Source organism: Acanthaster planci, linkage group LG02 (genome assembly GCF_054643075.1).
Source record: "Acanthaster planci isolate LZ-2023a linkage group LG02, COTS_SCS, whole genome shotgun sequence".
Taxonomy (NCBI): Eukaryota; Metazoa; Echinodermata; class Asteroidea; order Valvatida; family Acanthasteridae; genus Acanthaster; species Acanthaster planci.
The window spans coordinates 4,694,056-4,712,655 of record NC_141778.1 but is presented as its reverse complement, the minus strand read 5'-3'; the positions used below and the strand labels follow the sequence as shown (position 1 = coordinate 4,712,655).

Below are 18,600 nucleotides of genomic sequence, written 5' to 3'. Positions count from 1 at the left end.
TAGTATTTGTGATTTCAGGGGGGAGGAACTGCCTAAACTGAACAGTTTTTTTAAGGTTTTCTCAATAAAAGAAACACATAAGGAAGCCCTGTGTTCCTCCTAAGAAACCACATTAACCATGGATAAAACCTCATGATAAGTTATGTACTCATGGCTCATTATACCGGTAATATGTCATGCCCAATGCTGGATATACTCAATACTTAATTTATCATGATGTGTGAGTGCTCCACTCCATACAGGAATTACATACTTGGTTACAGGTGTAACGAAACTGGTATACAATGCCATTAAATCCTGTCGTGCGAGGTTGGGACGTTTTAAGACCCGTAACATGGAGTCTGCTGTTAGCTTGCTTGATTATACTTTGCATTTGTTTGGTCCACTTAAGATCATTTTGGATAATGACCCCAAAAACTTTAGTATCAGTATCCTCAAGCATTTGGCTGGGTTGAGTTTCATTTTATCTGTTCACATAAGCTAACCAAAAGTAATTGTTTCTCAGGGAAGTATCTATAATTGGATCTGATTTTGTAATTCTTTGCAGATGAATTTATGAAGCACTTAGTTACCTATGATGAATTCTCCAAGTCACCGGAACTTCTCTCCAACCCTAGCCTTGTGGTGAAATTTGATGGCAAGTACTACAACTGGCAGGCGGCTGGACCAGTCATCATCTCCTTCCTTGCATACCGTAGACCCCTCCCAGAGGTAGGGGAGAGAAGAAAAACCTTTGTGAAAAGCAGGATTTTCAGTGGTTAGGAATTCTGCAGGGGAACCGGTGAATATTTGGCAAAACAGAAAGTTTGTTTGTGGGAATATTGTTTTAGGGAAGTGTAGATTAAAAACTAATTTATAGTATTTATATATAAATATACTATACTATTTATAGTATAGTCTTGGGTCAGATTTATCAATTCTCTATTTGAAAATTTACGGTACAGGTCAGAATTTTAGCTGACATGCAAACACGCTTAGCGTGTCAGCGTGTATCTAGTCAAACAAGCACGAAAGGACTTTACCACAAACACGCTGGCCCCCTGCAATAACAGAGAACGCAGACACCGCAATCCAATCTGCTGAGTATAAACATGCACACGCTACATGCAAACCCCAGAACAGCCCGGCCTCTGTTGACCGGAGCAGTCATTTTCCTAGTTTCCCACAACGGAAAGTATTCAGTTTGACTGCACCTCAAGTTATCTTAAAATTCCAGGGAAATGTGGTCAGTAGTTTACCTTGTATGTAGCTGGCATCACAAAATCATTTTTGAAGATGAAGCGTTGTGTTTGGCCATACAGAATTGATGAAAGTGCCATGCAGGCAACATTTTTTTATTTATATCTGAATTGCCCCAAACACTTCTGAATCAGGCACAGAAAATATTGAAGCGTGTAATCAATTTTCCAACAGAGACAACTATAACTAGCAGTTTTTATGACAAAGTATTTCCAAAATTAGAGAAACAGGGTTTGATCTTGCCGATCCGCTAGCTAATTTCAGTCAAGAGGGCCCCCACGGCAGCGATCCTCGCATACACATAGATAGTTGTTGACGTACTCGAGCTCAGTGCGTTCAAAATTGCATGAATATAAATTCAATGTGAGGTGGGGATTTTGCCCATCAGTTTTCGACCTTGGAGCTAGAAGTTCTACCCAAAAAAATCGCTCTGTGCCAAATTACAACCAAACCAAATAGCAAAGATCGTACCGATTTAAAAGGAAGTCGGGTCTGCATGTGTGACGTGCATGCACCGGCTGCACACAATGGACAAAGTGGCACCCATGTGGACTTCATAAATATGCATGTCATGTGACGTGAAAGGACTGTAGTTTTGCATTTGTTGGCACTGTATCGATATGAATATGCAATACACTCGTTTCGATTTATGATTGGTGGTTGGGATGAAAGCGCTGGGGTGGTTGTAGTTTCGTGATTGCTTGGTCGCGGCATGGTCGCGGCACAACGTCTGTTGTTGGTGTGGCAGCAAATGAAAAAGTCTTACGCAACTTCAGTGGGTGTTTTTTTAATGTACTGGAATCCTGACACATGAACTAAATTTCCGTAAATTAAGAAAAACTTCATTGTAAAATCAGCTTGTTGTAATAGTTCTGGCTGAGGAATGGATTTCTTTCGTGGTTGTTGTTTATTTGTGAAAAAGTTTCTCATACAATCTGGAATTGCTTAAAACTGATCTAGCATTAGAACCAGCAGGAAAAACGTTGTCGTCACTCCTGTCAATCCCATCAGTTTAAAATTCAAAGCTTACATTTGGAAAAAAGTTTTGTAGTATCTAAACACACACAATGGACTGCTGGCCAGTTTCACTGAAATTTGACATTTTCCAGATGTAATCTGACTGAACAACTTTCGCGATCAAAGAATAAATTAAACGGCTTTATCATACATATTTTGATACTTTTAAGACGGTCATCTTGCCAGCCAGGCTCTACATGTACATGATTTCACTTATTCAGTGCACTGCCATACAGTGTACATGTACAGTGTACATGCATACACAAGGCTGGAGCAACAGCTCTGCATGTGCAGTGGTTCACTACATGTTGTCAGTCATCTTTGCGGTCTGCGGTCACAAGCCCTGCCGAGATAATGAGGTCCAGGGTCAGGTTTTTCGTGCATTGGACCAGCAATGCATGGTTAAAACCGTAAAACGTGTATTGAACAGCGTGTCAGGTTCACAGATCATGTCAGCGTGTCGGCTAAAATTCTGACCCGTACTGTACTGAGCAACACCAGACTATTAGGTTACTAGCGATTGACTTTGACATGTAGTTATTATCAACCCAGTGACAACTTCTATGGTTAGTTTGAGATTGAGCCTGTCTGCAAGGAAAGGAAACCATTTGTCGTTGTTTGTTTTTTCATCAGCCTGTTGTGAGCACACTTATGAAAGACCAAGTTCCAAAGGGTAAACGCAGCTTGACATCATGGCTTTGGGGTAGTTCTAAACCACCGTCAACTCCACCTAAAAAGGTCAGATATTGCATTTTGTTGGGCAGTCATCTGCCAAATGTTTTCATGTACTTCCGTTATCTTTCTGTAAGTAGGCATTTACATTGCTTTCCTTGTTCATATTTGTATATTACCACTTCAGCATTGTCACAAAGTCCACCATGGTTAGGACATAAACCATGATCATTTTAGGGTTTCAAGCAATCCAAGGTTTACAGTTTTTCAACGATGATTTATCAATATTTATCAATAAATAAAGCAAACTTACAGACCAAATTTGGCTTTAGGATTCATGACTTAGTGGCAATTCTAGCTCGGGTATGCACACTCATCGGCCGCAGCCGGCAACACAAAACTTTTGTCAGCCTTCTCTAGACTGGAGAGCAAATTCAGAGGGCCTCAGTGCCCCCGGAGACTTTGAGTCAGAGTTACCTGCCACTAAGTGATGAGTCACTCCCTAAAACTTGGTTTTATACTCTCACAAAATATTTAATTGGAATATACCGCACCCACAGGGAGGGTCTCCGCGACTAATAACATCCAACCAAACACATTCATACACATATGTGAACTCTGTTTGGCAGTTCATGCTTGAAATATCTGCATGTGTAAACCAGATATGGGTACATTGGCGTGACACTCATACTCTAGCGAATGCCCAAAACTTCACCAGGCGTAAAAGCTCTAACAAAAGGGACCACACCCAAATACACACAGTTTTAAAGTGACAACTCAAAACCATAGTTTTCTTTTTCGTTTAAAGTTACATTTGATTCATAAACAAGCATCAATTTGTCCATTCCCAGGCTGTTTTATACAATCAAAATGGAAAGACGGATACATTTACAATCATAACCTCTAATAGTCATAACGGATAAACTTATACAATCATAACCCCTAATTTATACAATCATAAAAAATCAAATTGTACAACATATTTCTCATGGTTTTTGGTTTTGGGGTAGTCACCTGAAATCACCAAAAATAAATCATTTGTGACGGACATGTTATCTTACCGGTATTCAACACTTGTATTGAGTCATCTGTGTTTCTTAATACAGGGAGCTGAAACCAGCAGTGAAGTGTCCCAAGACAGAGAAGAAGCTAGGTGGGTATTGGCAAGGCGAGTTGAGTGTCTAGTCTCAATGCAGGTCTTTATTCATGATCCCCATCGGGCATTCTTCAACGAAGTTTCTGAAAGCTTTCACTGTGCAGGAGACCACAGACACAGTTTAACCACTTCGTACCGGGTACCCTAGGTTTTTAGGCATAGCCAGGGTTCCCGAAATTGGACAAAAGAGGTAGGCCTTATAACAAAAGCCCGTATTCAGAACAAAATACCTGGCTGGGAAAAAAAAATTAATTTTTGAAGATTTTTGTAAACCTAAGATATTGAAAAATCGCCCGGCATTAGACACTGCATTTCCAAAGGCACCCGGCAGCAATTGGTTAATGCATTATACCTTTCAAGCCCCAATTGTAACCAAACATAATGAAGTGAGTCCAAAGTTTCGACAGCCATTTTTGAGTTTTAGAAGACCTTTAACAGAATCATGCACAATGTAAAACATCCTTTACCTGCATGGTGTCCATGATCATCAAGATAGTTAAGTGATACGTCAGAGGAAGAGCTTGGTTTGCTCTTTCTAATGCAAACTGTAACGTTACTGACACAGAGACCATAAGACTCATTTTTTAAAAATCTGGTCACATACGATGCTATTAAAGTATATGGTGATGTAAAATGTGGCGTATTTAGTCTTGAGTCACAGACTGAGCAGAATCACGTGATGACTTGAGTCTGAGTCTCATCCTACTTTCAGACTCACAGTTCTTGACTCACAGATCTAGTATCTTCTTTGGCAGGCATCGAGATGACACTGTATACTGGAGTGATGAGACAGAATCCAGTGAGAAAGCGGCTGACCAGGACCCCCAGTCCGTCACAAGCTCCCCAAGTGGCATTTACAAGAAGTCCATCAGGCTGTCGTCCGAGCAGCTCGTGAGTTTTAGCTGGATGGTGTTGCTTCAAATCTCAAAATAAGGAGACCTCTGTATGCTCGGCCTTGCTCTCCACTTGCTTTGCACTCTCCATTTTCCTGAAGATTGCCAGTATGGGAGCATGGCATGAACTCTGTCCAGTTCCATTCCATTTTGGGAAATAAGAATGTCTTGTGTTGCCATTGTGCCCCTTGACCACTTGATGACATTGTTATATTTTTGGCTGAGAATTTGAGTTTTTAAAAAGGCAAGATACAGCAACCAGCTTCTAAGTTACAGCCAAACACATCACAAATGAAAAATGAAGCACCTACCTCAAGGAGTCTGGCATCTTAATTCGTGCATTGGATTCCAATCCACAGTCAGTTGTCCATCTGAAGGCTGAACATATTTCTCGTCTGATTTTCGCAGGCCAAACTGAACTTGAAGCCTGGACCAAATGTCATCACCTACTCGGTAACGACAAGGTACCAGGGAACAACAGTGTGCCAGTCCACCATCTATTTGTGGAAACATGATAGCAAAATAGTCATCTCTGACATAGATGGAACCATCACAAGGTAGGAAGACGCGTATATATGCCGTAGGAGTCAAACTACTCCTGCTTCAAACCCCTTCATTCCAGATGGCATGGCAGGGATTCCCTGTGTCGAAATGCGATGGACATTTATACTTGCCCTCACATTGAAGTGATTCCCATTGAGTTTGTACACATATGGTGGCGTGATATAGTCTATGAAGGTTGAGCATGTGTCACCCCAAGGCAGCCCCTTGGCCACAGCTTGGTGGTGTGGCAGATATCAATCCACAACATGGGCTCAAAGTTTTGATGATGTGGCAACAAATGTCACAGAGATATTGAACAAAATGACAACCAAATATAGCATGGAACAACATCATCAGCAAGTGGCTATTTGAGATCATTTCAAAACAAATTATTGCGATAAAGCCTGACTGATGTAAATCTTCATTTGCTTTAATTTTGCAGTTTTAAAGAGTCTTCGTGAAAATATAAGAATCAGCAAAGACATCTGTAAAACTTCTAAAACTTCAGAAACTTAAAAAAAAATGGCATCCAGTTTTCATGTTGTATGGGTCATTAATCTTTTAGAGGCAGAATTCTGTCGGATTTTAGCATATCACAAGCAAGACGCATCCATTCAAACTTTTAGTGTGTCAGCCTGAAAAAAAAAGCAGTTAACATAGATGTAGTACTAAAAGGGGTTGTGATACCAGACGAAAAGAAATATACAGAGATGGAGATTCCTATCCCCTCCCCATGCAATGCTGACATTTATCATTACTTTCTGAAATGAAACTTAAACTAAGGAATCAAGTTTCATCCTTTTTATGTTCTTCCACGTGTTCTATGAGTTTACTCGTGCTTTTTGGTAAAAGTTTCATCTTTTCGACCACTCCCTTCAGGTCGGACGTGTTTGGCCAAATCCTGCCGGTGCTGGGCAAGGACTGGACCCACGGCGGAGTGGCCCAGCTCTTCTCCCAGATCCAGAAGAATGGCTTTGTCTTCCTTTACCTGTCGTCCAGGGCCATCGGCCAGGCCCGGCACACCAAGGGCTATCTCAAGAGCATCTGTCAAGACAAGTTTGCACTTCCAGATGGCCCCCTTCTGCTCAATCCGAGCTCACTCATCCGGGCTTTCCACAGGTGAGAGCCCCTTGACGTGAAATCATGAACCTTGATCTGTGAGCTTGTAGTAATTTCTGGTGTCATCTTGATCTTTGGTTTATGTCCGTAGTACTTGTTTTTCTTCTTGTTTTGCTGTTTCTTTCTAGAACTAAACTGACTTTTCCCGAAGTTTGAAATTTTCAAGAGGCCACATAATTATGTAGACAGCATACAGGGCTGATTTTAAAAATGGAACAATAACAAAACCTACTATTATGAAAACCTATGTGAACAAGATATACTGGTGTCAGGTATCTGATGAACCATTATGTAAACATTTTTAAAAATCCAGTCATTTCTGTTGCGAAGGACAAGGTAATTGCTATTTTACTTGAAGAGCCATAAATTACAGTTCATCCTGTGATGCAAGGTACACTGTTTTGCTCAATGAAGTCATGCCGTGTTGTAGATCTTTGTAAAACAAATTAACGGACATATAAACTGTTCTGTGGTTCTGGACTGTTCTATTTTTCAGAGAGGTGATAATCAAGAAGCCAGAAGAGTTTAAGATCCGATGTCTGAAGGACATCAAGTCATTATTTCCGTCCAGCATCAACACCAATCCCTCCAACCCTTTCTACTCAGGCTTTGGCAACAGAATCAATGTAAGGATATAAACCTCTTTTCGTCCATTGCTGAACTAAGGGACTCCCCTCTGATGGCAGTCTGTATTGGGTGCCAAATCTTCCAATCTTCCCCCCAAAGTCAACAGTGCATGACGTTTTTGACCGGGGAATTGTTTTTTTAATGATATTTTTCATATTCACCTAAAACAAAGGCCACAGTATAGAGCTGTATGAAATTACTAGAGTACTCGCCTACTGTTCAAAGTGAAGCCAGCTGATTGTATGTGTTTTTGCAGAAAGCTATAGCAAACTACAAATGTAGTGTAGTTTTTTGCATGGCGATTTGCATAAAATATCTTTGTTTCTCAAAGTTTCTTTCGGGGGCATAAATTTTTGTTGCTCTGGGTTAAATACAGTTTACACAAGTCACTTCAAAAAAAGCTTTGAGCAAGATGTCTGGAATTTGTCTTACAAAATCACTGTGTCTCGCACAATCACACATTGTCACATAAATGTCACATCTGTATGTTTGGCAGGACACATGGGCGTATAGAGCAGTAGGCATTCCTGTCTCCAGGATCTTCACTATCAACTCACAGGGGAAAGTGACCCACGACCACACCTACACTTTCCAGTCCTCGTAAGTAGGGCCTAGAGTGGAACCTTGTAACATGGCCCAGGGTTGCCTCCAGTTGATTGAATTTGATGGAAGCAGGAAGGTTCATCAAAAGAATTTCAAACAACTATGATTGGTACTTGATTCATTTGAAAAAGGAACTTGGGCCATATTCCTTTTGGCAGCATGATTGGAGAATTCAGGCAAGTTGAATATGATTTCTGCCTTTGAATAAGAAAGGAAGCCTTCACAAGGCAGCGATCTGTGTCAGAGCAGCATACAGCTTGCACACACAAACTTGTTTTGCATACCTTATGTGGACATTCCTTTGTTTTCCTGTGGTTAAAAACTCAGTGAAAATACTTGTTTTTCTCCACTGTGAACATTCAGTCAAGCTGGATTTGTTATGATCTACAGCACATTTTTCTGGGAACCAAAGCGAATTGTTGATGATGTCTTGGAAAAACGTGAAGATCACTGGACTCCCTTCCTCAGCCATGTTCAGACGACAGAGTTGGAGCTGTAATCATGCAACTTCCTAAGGTACAGATGTCGCATTCTGCTGCCTCAAAAATGAAAGAAATTCCTTGGTCATGTTTTGACAGGTACCCCAAGATGCAGGATCTCGTGGAGCACGTCTTCCCTCCTCGGCATCGTGAGCAGACTATGGCATTTGTCTCGCCACACAAATACAGCGCCTTCACATTCTGGCGGGAACCGGTTCTGGAGATACTGGACGATGATGAGCTGGTCAAGTCGCTGACGGTCAAGGACAAGAAATGAACAAAGGATGGAGTGATGTTGACAAGCATGCTGTACACGCTGCACCTGCAAGTTCCAACACCTGCAGTGTCACGCTGTGGAGTTCGGAGTTGCGTGTTGGGTCTGTAGAAAGCTGATTTCATTGCCTACTCTACAAAAGAGAGCTGATGAATCGACAATAGCCTGAGTTTAACTTCCTGTTTCATAAACATAGCTACATGACAAAAATTGTGACCAGAGTAAAGAGTCAGCTTCTATCTGAGCACGAAGATTAGTGAAACATTTTATGATCATTTGGTGTGGCTAAAGTTGCATAATACGTACCAAAAGAGATTTTATACTTGGACTATCAGCATCTCAACAAATCAATACTTAAAACATTCTCAGTGGTTTTCACTGAGTACTTGTCCAGTCTTCATTGATTGCTCTTGTCCCAGAGTTCACTGAATATGTCCAGAGTCTCGTGTTTGTATTTTTGTTGGTGACCTGATTTGCTGTTTGCTGTCAATGCTTCTCTTAGTGTTTACGGTAAACAGCTCAGTGTTTGCTAGAAAGTGAAGTGCTCAGAAAGTACTAGACTAAAACTGTTATTGTGATGTAAAATTGAAATTTGGTCACCTTCATGGACAGCTTTTGTTGAGATTAGCCCTAAAAGAGTCGGGGGATGGAATCCACACCCCTCAACAGGTTGTCTGATATCACAGCAGGGATTTTTTTTGTTCACAAGCCCAGCATTTAGGAGTTTTTCAGTAACTCTTTGTGGTCATTTTGACTCTACTTTTTAAGAAATCGAACCTGGCATTCTTGCGCAATGCCCTTTTTTTGAGATGGGTGAGCCACAAATGTGTACTTGTCTGCTACCACGCTCCGTGCAAATGGGCTGGCACGTATGTGGCCTTCAACTTTAAATTTCTGTAGCAACACACTATCTCACGTTGAGTTTAAGTTCACATCTCCTGAGGAGTGTCCTTGCATACCAAATTTCAGAAAAATCGGGCCTGGTATAGCTGAGTTGGGGGGGGGGAGAATCCACTTCCTTGGCATGAAATGGTCCAAAATAACTTTTTTAGGGTTAAAATATTACTTGAGGCACAGACTTAGTGTGAATGAATGTTTGGCATCAAACATATTCGTAATGGTCGATGTTGAATTAAGAATTACTGCATGCAGAAAGTGCTTAATGAATGCTGCGCATTTTGAAGACCAACTCCAGGTATGCACTTCTTCTCTGATATTTCTCTGAATAGACGGAAGATCCATTTCAGTGTGATCCTAATGTATAGGTGTTGGTGTATAAGACATGCTGCCAGGGATGTGGGCCGTTTTTTACGTGAGTATAAAATGGAAACCAGAAACCTGTACAAAAAATAAATAGAACAATTTTGCTGGATGTATAGTTTGAATATATCATATTTGAAGCAATCAGTATAAAAAGGTGAAATGTAAAGGAAATCTTTGCTGCAGAGCTTGAGGGAAGTGAAACAGTGAAGAAAAACTATTTAAAGTTTGGTTATTCGTGTTGCCGCAGAGACTTCGGTAGCTGAGTGGGTATATAAGATACTTAATTTTGCCTTTGAAAAGAGCACACGTTGTAATCTCATTTAAAAGATCATCGGGACAATTATTTGCGCCTGTGTAGTACACTTAGTGTTGTACTTATGGTAAAGGTGTTTCATGTATTTAAAGGACCATAACGCTTAGAAAACTGTCAATGTCATGGACTTTGGTTGGACTGTATTTTAAAATCCCAGTACAGTGGAGTTAATACGAAAGCTAATACTTTGTGGCACCTGGACGCTGATAATGCCAGAGTACTGCCCGCTATCAATGCTGCACGTGTTCCCACAGTTTTTGCCCTGCCTACTTCTGGCTCTGTGCATTGATATTGTTGTATGTGCTTCTTCGGCTTCTGAAACTGCTTCTCCTTTACCGTATGGAATGTCAGGGCCTCGTGGTCTGGTACCTTGGCACCATGTGGTTAATTTCCCCATATGAGTGGTTCCCAGTCCACCCCGTGTTGTTGCAGTGCTTGTGTTCTTAGGCAAGAAGCATTGTGGATCAGAACTGCTGTTGAAAAGACAGAGCATTGGCTGCTGTAAATGTATACATTCGTCAAAGTTTCATTGGGCTAACAATATATATTTGTTTATACATCTTTACTGCCGATTTCCGTATTTCTGCATGTGTGTAATACTTTTTGCACAGCTAAAAAACTATTTTAATTTGGTTATTTTGAGCCACCGTGGAATTATGAATTACCACATATACATGTAGTGAACTAAACCACACAACTCCAGCATACATTATTTTATGAATACGATTTTCTCTGATCAGGGAGATGTGTGTGTTGGCAGGCGTTTGTGTGAGTGCAACGGGGACCTGGAAATGACATCACTGAAAAAATTCTGTACTTTTTGGTTTTTCATGTACAAGTCCTTCGTATACATTAATGCAGTATAAACGTGTTCGTACATGAAAGTCATGTCGATTTGTGTGTCCAACATGGTGCCATATACTCTATGGCATACGTGCCCAATAATAGTTATATATTCAGGTATCTATGGCTCATGAGGCTTATGCGTACGTAATTTCGTTTACACGCACAAAAGAACAAGTTTTTAAAAAAAAAAAAAGTATGTAATATCCTGGCCACCGTAGTGACTAAAAAGGGGAAGATTTATTTCTTATTTTCGTCATTTTGTGGATTATTATATTTTGAATTTTTTGTTTGCTTTTGAAATTGTTTAGCCTCGGTTGGTGCATTTGGATTTTTGATGGAAACTTTCCTTTTTTGAGCTTCTAGTTAGCAGTAGTCTGAACTCTCCAAGAATTCTGTGGATCCTTTTGGCAAAAATGTCAAAGTGCTAAACTCTTGTTGTGGTAAGCTTTCTGATAACTTTGTGGATTTTGTCCAGTGGTTCTAATCCAGGGTAAGGAAAGCTAGTTGAATAATGGAGATCGTTACAAAACTGAATACCTCATTTTGCTTGAAACAGCGCAGTTGGGGGCGGGCAGACCAGAATGAACTACTTTTGCTTTGAGCCTGATGAAGACAATCCTGCTTTGTGGTGATTGTTTTAATTTGCAAAACTACAATGCCATAACTCGAATGGGATAGACACTATAACAAGGTTATTGCCAGTCTGGGAGCACTTGAGGTTAAATCAAAAGATATATTTTTGTATTGAAAACAATATGAGAGGGAGTTAAGGTAGTAGGATTTGTCTTTTTCGTGTCCTGGTGAATGTTGGTCCTTGCTGGCCATCGACTGAAGGGAGTGCATAGCACTTAAGCAAGTGCTGCTGACGTTTACGACGTGTTTTCCACTGGGCATGCGCAACGAGGAGACAGACGATGGGTATGGTAACAGCCTGCAGGTGCTGTGTTAACAGTTTCGGCATGCTTTGTTGTTCATGACGCGTAGCATACGTTCCGTGTAGTCAGCGATCACAAAGTAAAAAGTCAGTGTTGTGGCACTGGTAGATCAAATCATTATTGAAAACTCAATGAAGTCTTGAAGATGATCATAGTGGGGAAGAGTGTTTTGAAGGAAACACTTTGGGATCCTTCATCTGCCAAACTCTTAAAATACTAAGCAGCTGCTGCTTAAAAAATGGTAAAAATCCGGAGATCTGTTTTGTTGTGTTTAGGAGAGTTCTAGCTCGGAAATTTACCCAAGAATTGATATGCCTTCTCTCGGATACCTGAAGGTCGACTTAGTGGCATTGTAGGTGAATCGGGAGTCTGAAAATTAACGTCTTTGCTGGTCTTATTTGGTAAAGTAATATTGTTTTCAGTGATAACTTTAATTGAATGAGTTGGAGTGGCTTCAGTCTTGTAACTTGTGCCAATGCTGCTGTGCATGTACATGCACATTAAGGAAATTAAGACAATGCAAGTAATGTCTTCTCTGAAGAGACGTTTGTACATAAGGAAAAAGTTAAAAAAAACCAAAGTATGTCTCTTTTTAATTGTTTTAATTTACTATGACAATGCTGCCTTGTATCAGAAGCAAACATCGCTATTGTAAAAATTATTGTTTTAAGTTTGCACATGAACAATAAATATGTGTATTTGAATGTTTTCACGTTTCTTTACGTTTTGTTCATAATTAGTGTGTATTGACAAATCTGAAAGTTCAACCTGCACTGTAATTTCCAATATTAGCTGTTTGGCATTCTAACTGAATCGTTCTTGAGAGGCAATGCGATATCCCGGTTGAGATTTTCCCCCCCAAATGGTGATGGTGGAGTATTATTTCTCAAAATTGCAGTTGCTATGATAAGCCACCCTCCCTTTGTGTAATCATGAGATTGCACCGAGTCGGAGCACCACACGTACAGCTGTACGCAGACTAGTATGAATAGCCTGCCAACAGTGCACCTGTGTGAGATGCTTGAGTCGCAAATAATATGAAAAAAGCTTCCTCTGATATCTTCCATCCTTCTTTCTTACAAACGACCAGGTTCATTGGCCAAGTTAATTATAACAAATATTGTTCGAAGCGTGGTGTGATTTTGTTAACAGCAAGAGCGCCGGGGGGGGGAACTGATTTTTTTCAAGAAATAATGAGAGGCGATTGATAGATTTTTTTTGGGGGGGGGTCTAATTCCTTCCCTTCTTTCTATAGAAGCGTGCAAAAGCACCAAAATATAGTCTGACCCCCCCGGCCAGAAAGATACAAAACGTAGCATTTTCATTCCAAAAAAACCACCCTCAAAAGAAAATTTACAACAAATTGAATCTGGTTTTTCCCTTAGTCAACGTAGGCCTTGTTACCCTATTTACTAGCCCGAGCCTGTAAACGCGAGATTCCTATTGCATGGTGTACCCGTTAGGTTTTCCCAGTCGGATCCGTAAATAATAAATCCAGCCAAAATTACAACGAACTCGCTCACTACCGTCGCTTCAGATGGTATCACATAGATGTTAAAATTCTTGTCAAGAAATAACATTGTCAAGGTTAGCCCATCTTAATTTGAAATTACGTTAATCATTGGAAGTGCAGGCGCGGATCCAGAGGAAGGTTGGGTACCAAGCCCCTGCATCTGCTAGGTATGACGCCGAAAAATTAAAGAATTTAATAGCAGTTACAGTGCTGAGATAACAAGATTGCATGTGTACGCCTAAGGGCTGTTCATTAGTAATACTGTAATGCATTACCCATGTTACTCATATTATGTCTACCTGTCCGCAACAACAGCACATAAAAATCTTAACGGCCACCCATCACCCAACCCCCCGGAAAAATCCTGTATCTGCCCGGAAGTGGTCATTAAAATTACCGACTGGCTTGACCAAGGGATAATTTGATAACTTATTTGCATTCATACTTCAGTTTTCATTCCTACGCTAAGGGCCGATACGTGCGTATCAACTATATTCACGCCCCGATGTACCCATCCGTACCTTCCCAACTCCACAGTAAATTTCACCCCGCTTTCTGTTCACTTATACCTGTCATCCGATCAATCAACAACGGTGAAATTTTATAGTATTGATAAGAACATTAAAAATTTATTTTGAAAGATCTTTTGTTCCATTACCTATAACAAATTCATAAATATGCACGCATGCGCACAAATAGCCTTTACGGCAAGAAGTGTGAGCGAACCATTGAGAATGTACAGGGTGCGATTTTGAAGATCGTTTCACTCAGGTTTTCTGGCTTTGTTCAGGTTTTTTCTTCAGAAAATCCCATTAAATCGTTTTAGCTATTAGTTTCAAATTCAAGTGTCATTTTTTTCTTCAGAAAATCCCACTAAATCGTTTTGCTATTAGTTTCTAATTTAAGTGGAATTTACAGTGCTCTGTAAAAAGACATTATAACCGTGGTTTTTTCCTGTGCGCATGAGATCGATGTTTCTTAGTATGGTCCCCTTCCATCATATATAGTATAAACTACATCGTTAGTGTTCTTGGAGCCAGCCTGTGCATTTGTAATAACACGTGCCGATGTTCAATGTGCATACTGTACTGTACGTACATCTTACCATCTTACTTGGGAATGGCTCAGATTACTACTGCAAGTAATAAGCCTTATCGCAAATACTCCATGAGTGATTTGACACAATGGTAGAAAGGCATTGTTGGAAGGATAAAGGAGCAAACATTGCCCCAGTTTCCTTCCGACAGTGCCTTTCTACCATTGTGCAAAATCACCCATGCAGTATTTGCGATAAGGCTTATGGTATCCAGTTATTGCGTTTGGGGTTGTACAAGACAAAGTAAAGATTCCAAAGAGATCTGGTTCTTCAGATTTCCCAAATGCAGAAACCAGCGAATTGAATGGGCACAGTACCGGTACATGTACATTGAATGTCAGAACGTGTTTTTACAAATGCACAAGTTGGCTCCAAGAACACTAACGATGTAGTTTACACTAGTTATGATGGAAGGGGGCCATACTAAGAAACGGCGATCTCATGCGCTCAGGAAAAATCACGATTATAAAGTCTTTTTACAGAGCACTGTAAATTCCACTTAAATTAGAAACTAATAGCAAACACGATTAAATGGGATTTTCTGAAGAAAAAACTGAATAAAGCCAGAAATCTTGAGAGAAAATGATCATCAAAGTCGCACCCCTGTACATTTTGCATGGCCCACTCACACTTCTTGCCGCCAAAGCCGTATGTGTGCATGCGTACATAAGTATGAATTTATTAGTGAAGAGGTCCATAGTCCTAAGCATATTCTTGCGTTTATTGACTCATGCCCAGTACTCACGAAGGAAGGTGTTTAAGACTCCCACGTAGAAAACAGCTTCGTCATTTGGCACACAATGCAACGGCTGCGGGGGGGGGGACCACGGACCACGACCGCCCTAAAACGGGCCAAAGGGATTTTAATAGTGAGAGAAAGGTGATTTGGGGTGGGGGAGGGGGTATGTTGCCTTTTTCCTCCTTCCAAAAACATTCAAAAAAGCCCCAAAGCGATACAGTCACATAGCTTCACCTCTCAGAAAGGCCATAAAAGTTACATCTAAAAATCCCCATCCCCCCCCCAAAAAAATGGCTTCAAACAGACATAATCTAATCCAACACGTTCATTTTCACATGGGTGCATGGTAGATCTAGTTGCTTATGATCAAATATTTGCTAGCTCCGTTAATAGCAAATTTATTAATAACCTTCCACATAAATTTTCCAGAAACTGACGTCACGATGTCCAACTTGTGTACCTACCAACTTCTTGTAATGCTATACAAACAGGCAATTGTATTTGTCTAAACCATGAAAACTGCCCCAGTTCAAACACACCCATCAAGTATTAGATTGTCACTGTTTAGAGACAAAAAGGCAGTAACTTTTGTTAAAATGTTGCAGTTTTTTATTTATTTGGCGTTGGTTTCCATTCAGTTGGGGATTCAACTACATACGACACTAAAACACTGTTTAAAATGCTTAATTAATTAATTTATTTTATTAATTTAATAAGTAAAAATTCACTTGTTGTAAATCATATTAATTAATTAATAATTAATCAATTAATTAATTAATTTTTAGTTATGTTATATTATAATTAATTAATTACAACATTGGTTGATTGATTAATTAATTACAACTAGTTCTATGTGTTCTATGTGTTCCTCTTTCTTTTCTCCTGGCAAGTTTATGACCCATTTGAAAGCCTATATGTACAAGGAACGGGTCTACATTAAACAGAAAACCTTCGGTATTCAAGTCAAAAGAAGCTACAAGTACAGCCTTTAGGTTGTCATAAAATTTCAAAAATACAATACGATTGACTACAAACTTTCATGTAGCACTTCAAATTTATTTGCTGACACCAATATGTTGATTATATCGTGGCCAAACTTTACACAAAAAATATAACATGAGAACATGTGATAGCGATGGAAAGACATTATAATTCAGTGTTTTTACCCTATAAAAACTATGGTGTTAAAAACAACACATTTTCATGTTATCATATAACCACACCAAAACGTGTTAAATGTTACACCCCTGGTGTTAATTCACACATCTACATGTGTCGCAATACACAGGAAGATGTTAAAAGTAACATCAACGGTGTTGAAATCGTACCAAAAAGTATTGGCATGGTCCTCTGATAACACCGATTTAACACCCCGATATTTGCAGTGTATAGACATAGGCTATATTTTTTGAGATAATGTTATTTCAATGTAAAAAATGTTCCCTTAAATTAAGATTTGTTTCAATAAAAACAAGATTGCTTCTAATTTTTGAAATGTTTACTGAAAAAATACAACTATTTACTCAGAAGTTGTGTCTTTTGAAAGCTGTGGAGAAAAAAACTTATTAGATTTTATGAAAGGTTATCATCAGCGTGTCATCATGTAACGTACATGGAATTTATTTTGGTTTCAATGCTTATCTGGGGTCAAAGATTATCACGGCTACTCTGTGCCCTGCATCTCATATGAATAATCTGTTTGCCAGCCAAGGTTTAACAAAAAATACAAACGGTTTCTACTCCTATTGGAAATATTGAGGGCTGCAGACTTTTAGCGGGTTCGCGAGATGCTGTTTTCAGTTTCCGAACACCTGGAGGCGGTGTCTTCAATGTAGATTTTTTTTAATCTGTTTTTCCGATGGATTCTATTATTTTGTTTCTATTCATTTTGATAGAAATGTTGTGCATTTTCAGGTGGTTTTGGACGACCGGACTGAAGTATTTTTTTTTGCCACTACGTGTACTCCATTTCAACAGAGAGCAGCCAATCTCACGGGATCTACTTATGCACGAGCAGTTTCAATTTTCCAATTCGTTTATAAGCCTACAAGGTATGGAAGACACAACAGGAGGGCGCTATTTGCTTTAGGTGAACTCGTGTGTGTTTACATCTGTGGTGTTTACTCCAAATTTCAAATGGCACCTAGCTCTTATCGTATCCGCCATTGGCCTACTTCAACAAAGGCTGGCTCGACACACACCTGAAAAAAAGCCTGTTGTTAAGCGCCTTGAGCGTCATTTCTGACGGATTTGGAGTAGTGGAAACTTTATTGCGCATGAATTTTGCGTTCCCTTCCGTATTTCAGTGTGGTGCTGAGATACACTCGTTCACACAGTGGTATGAAAGTAAAGAAATATTTAGATCAACATTGCCAAGTGTACATGATTATTAATTTGCAAGTGTGCTTTTGCTCAAAATAGACTGAGTTATATACTAACAACACATACTATATTCAGAAGTTGTGACCAAGTGCTTAAGCTTGCTGTAGAGGTAGGCATACAGTTTGCAACATTTTTGAAACGTCGAGTTGTTTGGAGAACTGACACTGGACGCAAAACGAAAGAATTAGGTATTTGCTCTACAGGTCTCTGTCAACAAATTAGTGGGGCAAAGTCAAGTGACAAAACGGAGGTATGTTGACTTAGTAAACTCCCCAGAGCACAGGATAAGGACAAAGATTACATATTATCAAATATGGAAGTACCATTATTCATTTACGGCGCGAAGAAAACGAGCCCAAATGGATCCAAAGATCGGTTTCCAATGCCAAACGACAAAAGGTTTACGACCGTTGCTTCCGCACAGCTTTGCAAAAGAGTTCTTCTAGAGTGTTTGTTATAGACGCATGCGTGAATAATTTGAAAATTTCTACATGTATAGGTGTAACATAGTCGTAGGTGTGCTTGCACTGTCAGCTCCTTATAAGACCCTTTTCATTTTGCAATAAAAATGTTACTGTATCTCATTAACCTTTTACTTCCTGATTTCCTCTTCAGGTCTTTTTTGTGATGGGATTATCCTCATTAAGGTTACATTTAATTATGATAAACTGTTTAGGGAGAGCTGCCAGAAATTAAAGGTGTTTTTAGACATGGAAATTCATTAGACAGACGTTTTTCGCGGAATGTATAGATTAAAGGTAATATCGCACCTCAAATCGGTTGTATTGATTAAATATGGACAAAGGACAATGTGGCGCGTCACATTATTGTATATTGACCTAGCTAGTCGGGTACCTCTCAAAAAACACCCGCCGCTCGAAGTCTAAGCGT

The 18,600-nt window shown here is 39.7% G+C and overlaps 1 protein-coding gene across 2 annotated transcripts in view; it reads left to right on the top strand.

Moving 5' to 3' along the window:
- LOC110975311 (phosphatidate phosphatase LPIN1-like) overlaps positions 1–12,687 on the top strand; it is a 32,318-nt gene extending 19,631 nt beyond the window's left edge. For both annotated transcript variants that reach the window (XM_087132918.1, XM_022227696.2), the window contains 9 exons: positions 548–711; positions 2,890–2,994; positions 4,035–4,081; positions 4,840–4,975; positions 5,386–5,534; positions 6,400–6,639; positions 7,136–7,265; positions 7,763–7,866; positions 8,448–12,687. In XM_087132918.1, coding sequence (XP_086989044.1) covers positions 548–711; positions 2,890–2,994; positions 4,035–4,081; positions 4,840–4,975; positions 5,386–5,534; positions 6,400–6,639; positions 7,136–7,265; positions 7,763–7,866; positions 8,448–8,625 — 1,253 coding nt within the window. In that variant the 3' untranslated portion in view covers positions 8,626–12,687. The remainder of the gene's footprint in view (positions 1–547; positions 712–2,889; positions 2,995–4,034; positions 4,082–4,839; positions 4,976–5,385; positions 5,535–6,399; positions 6,640–7,135; positions 7,266–7,762; positions 7,867–8,447) is intronic.
- Positions 12,688–18,600: the final 5,913 nt, after the last annotated feature.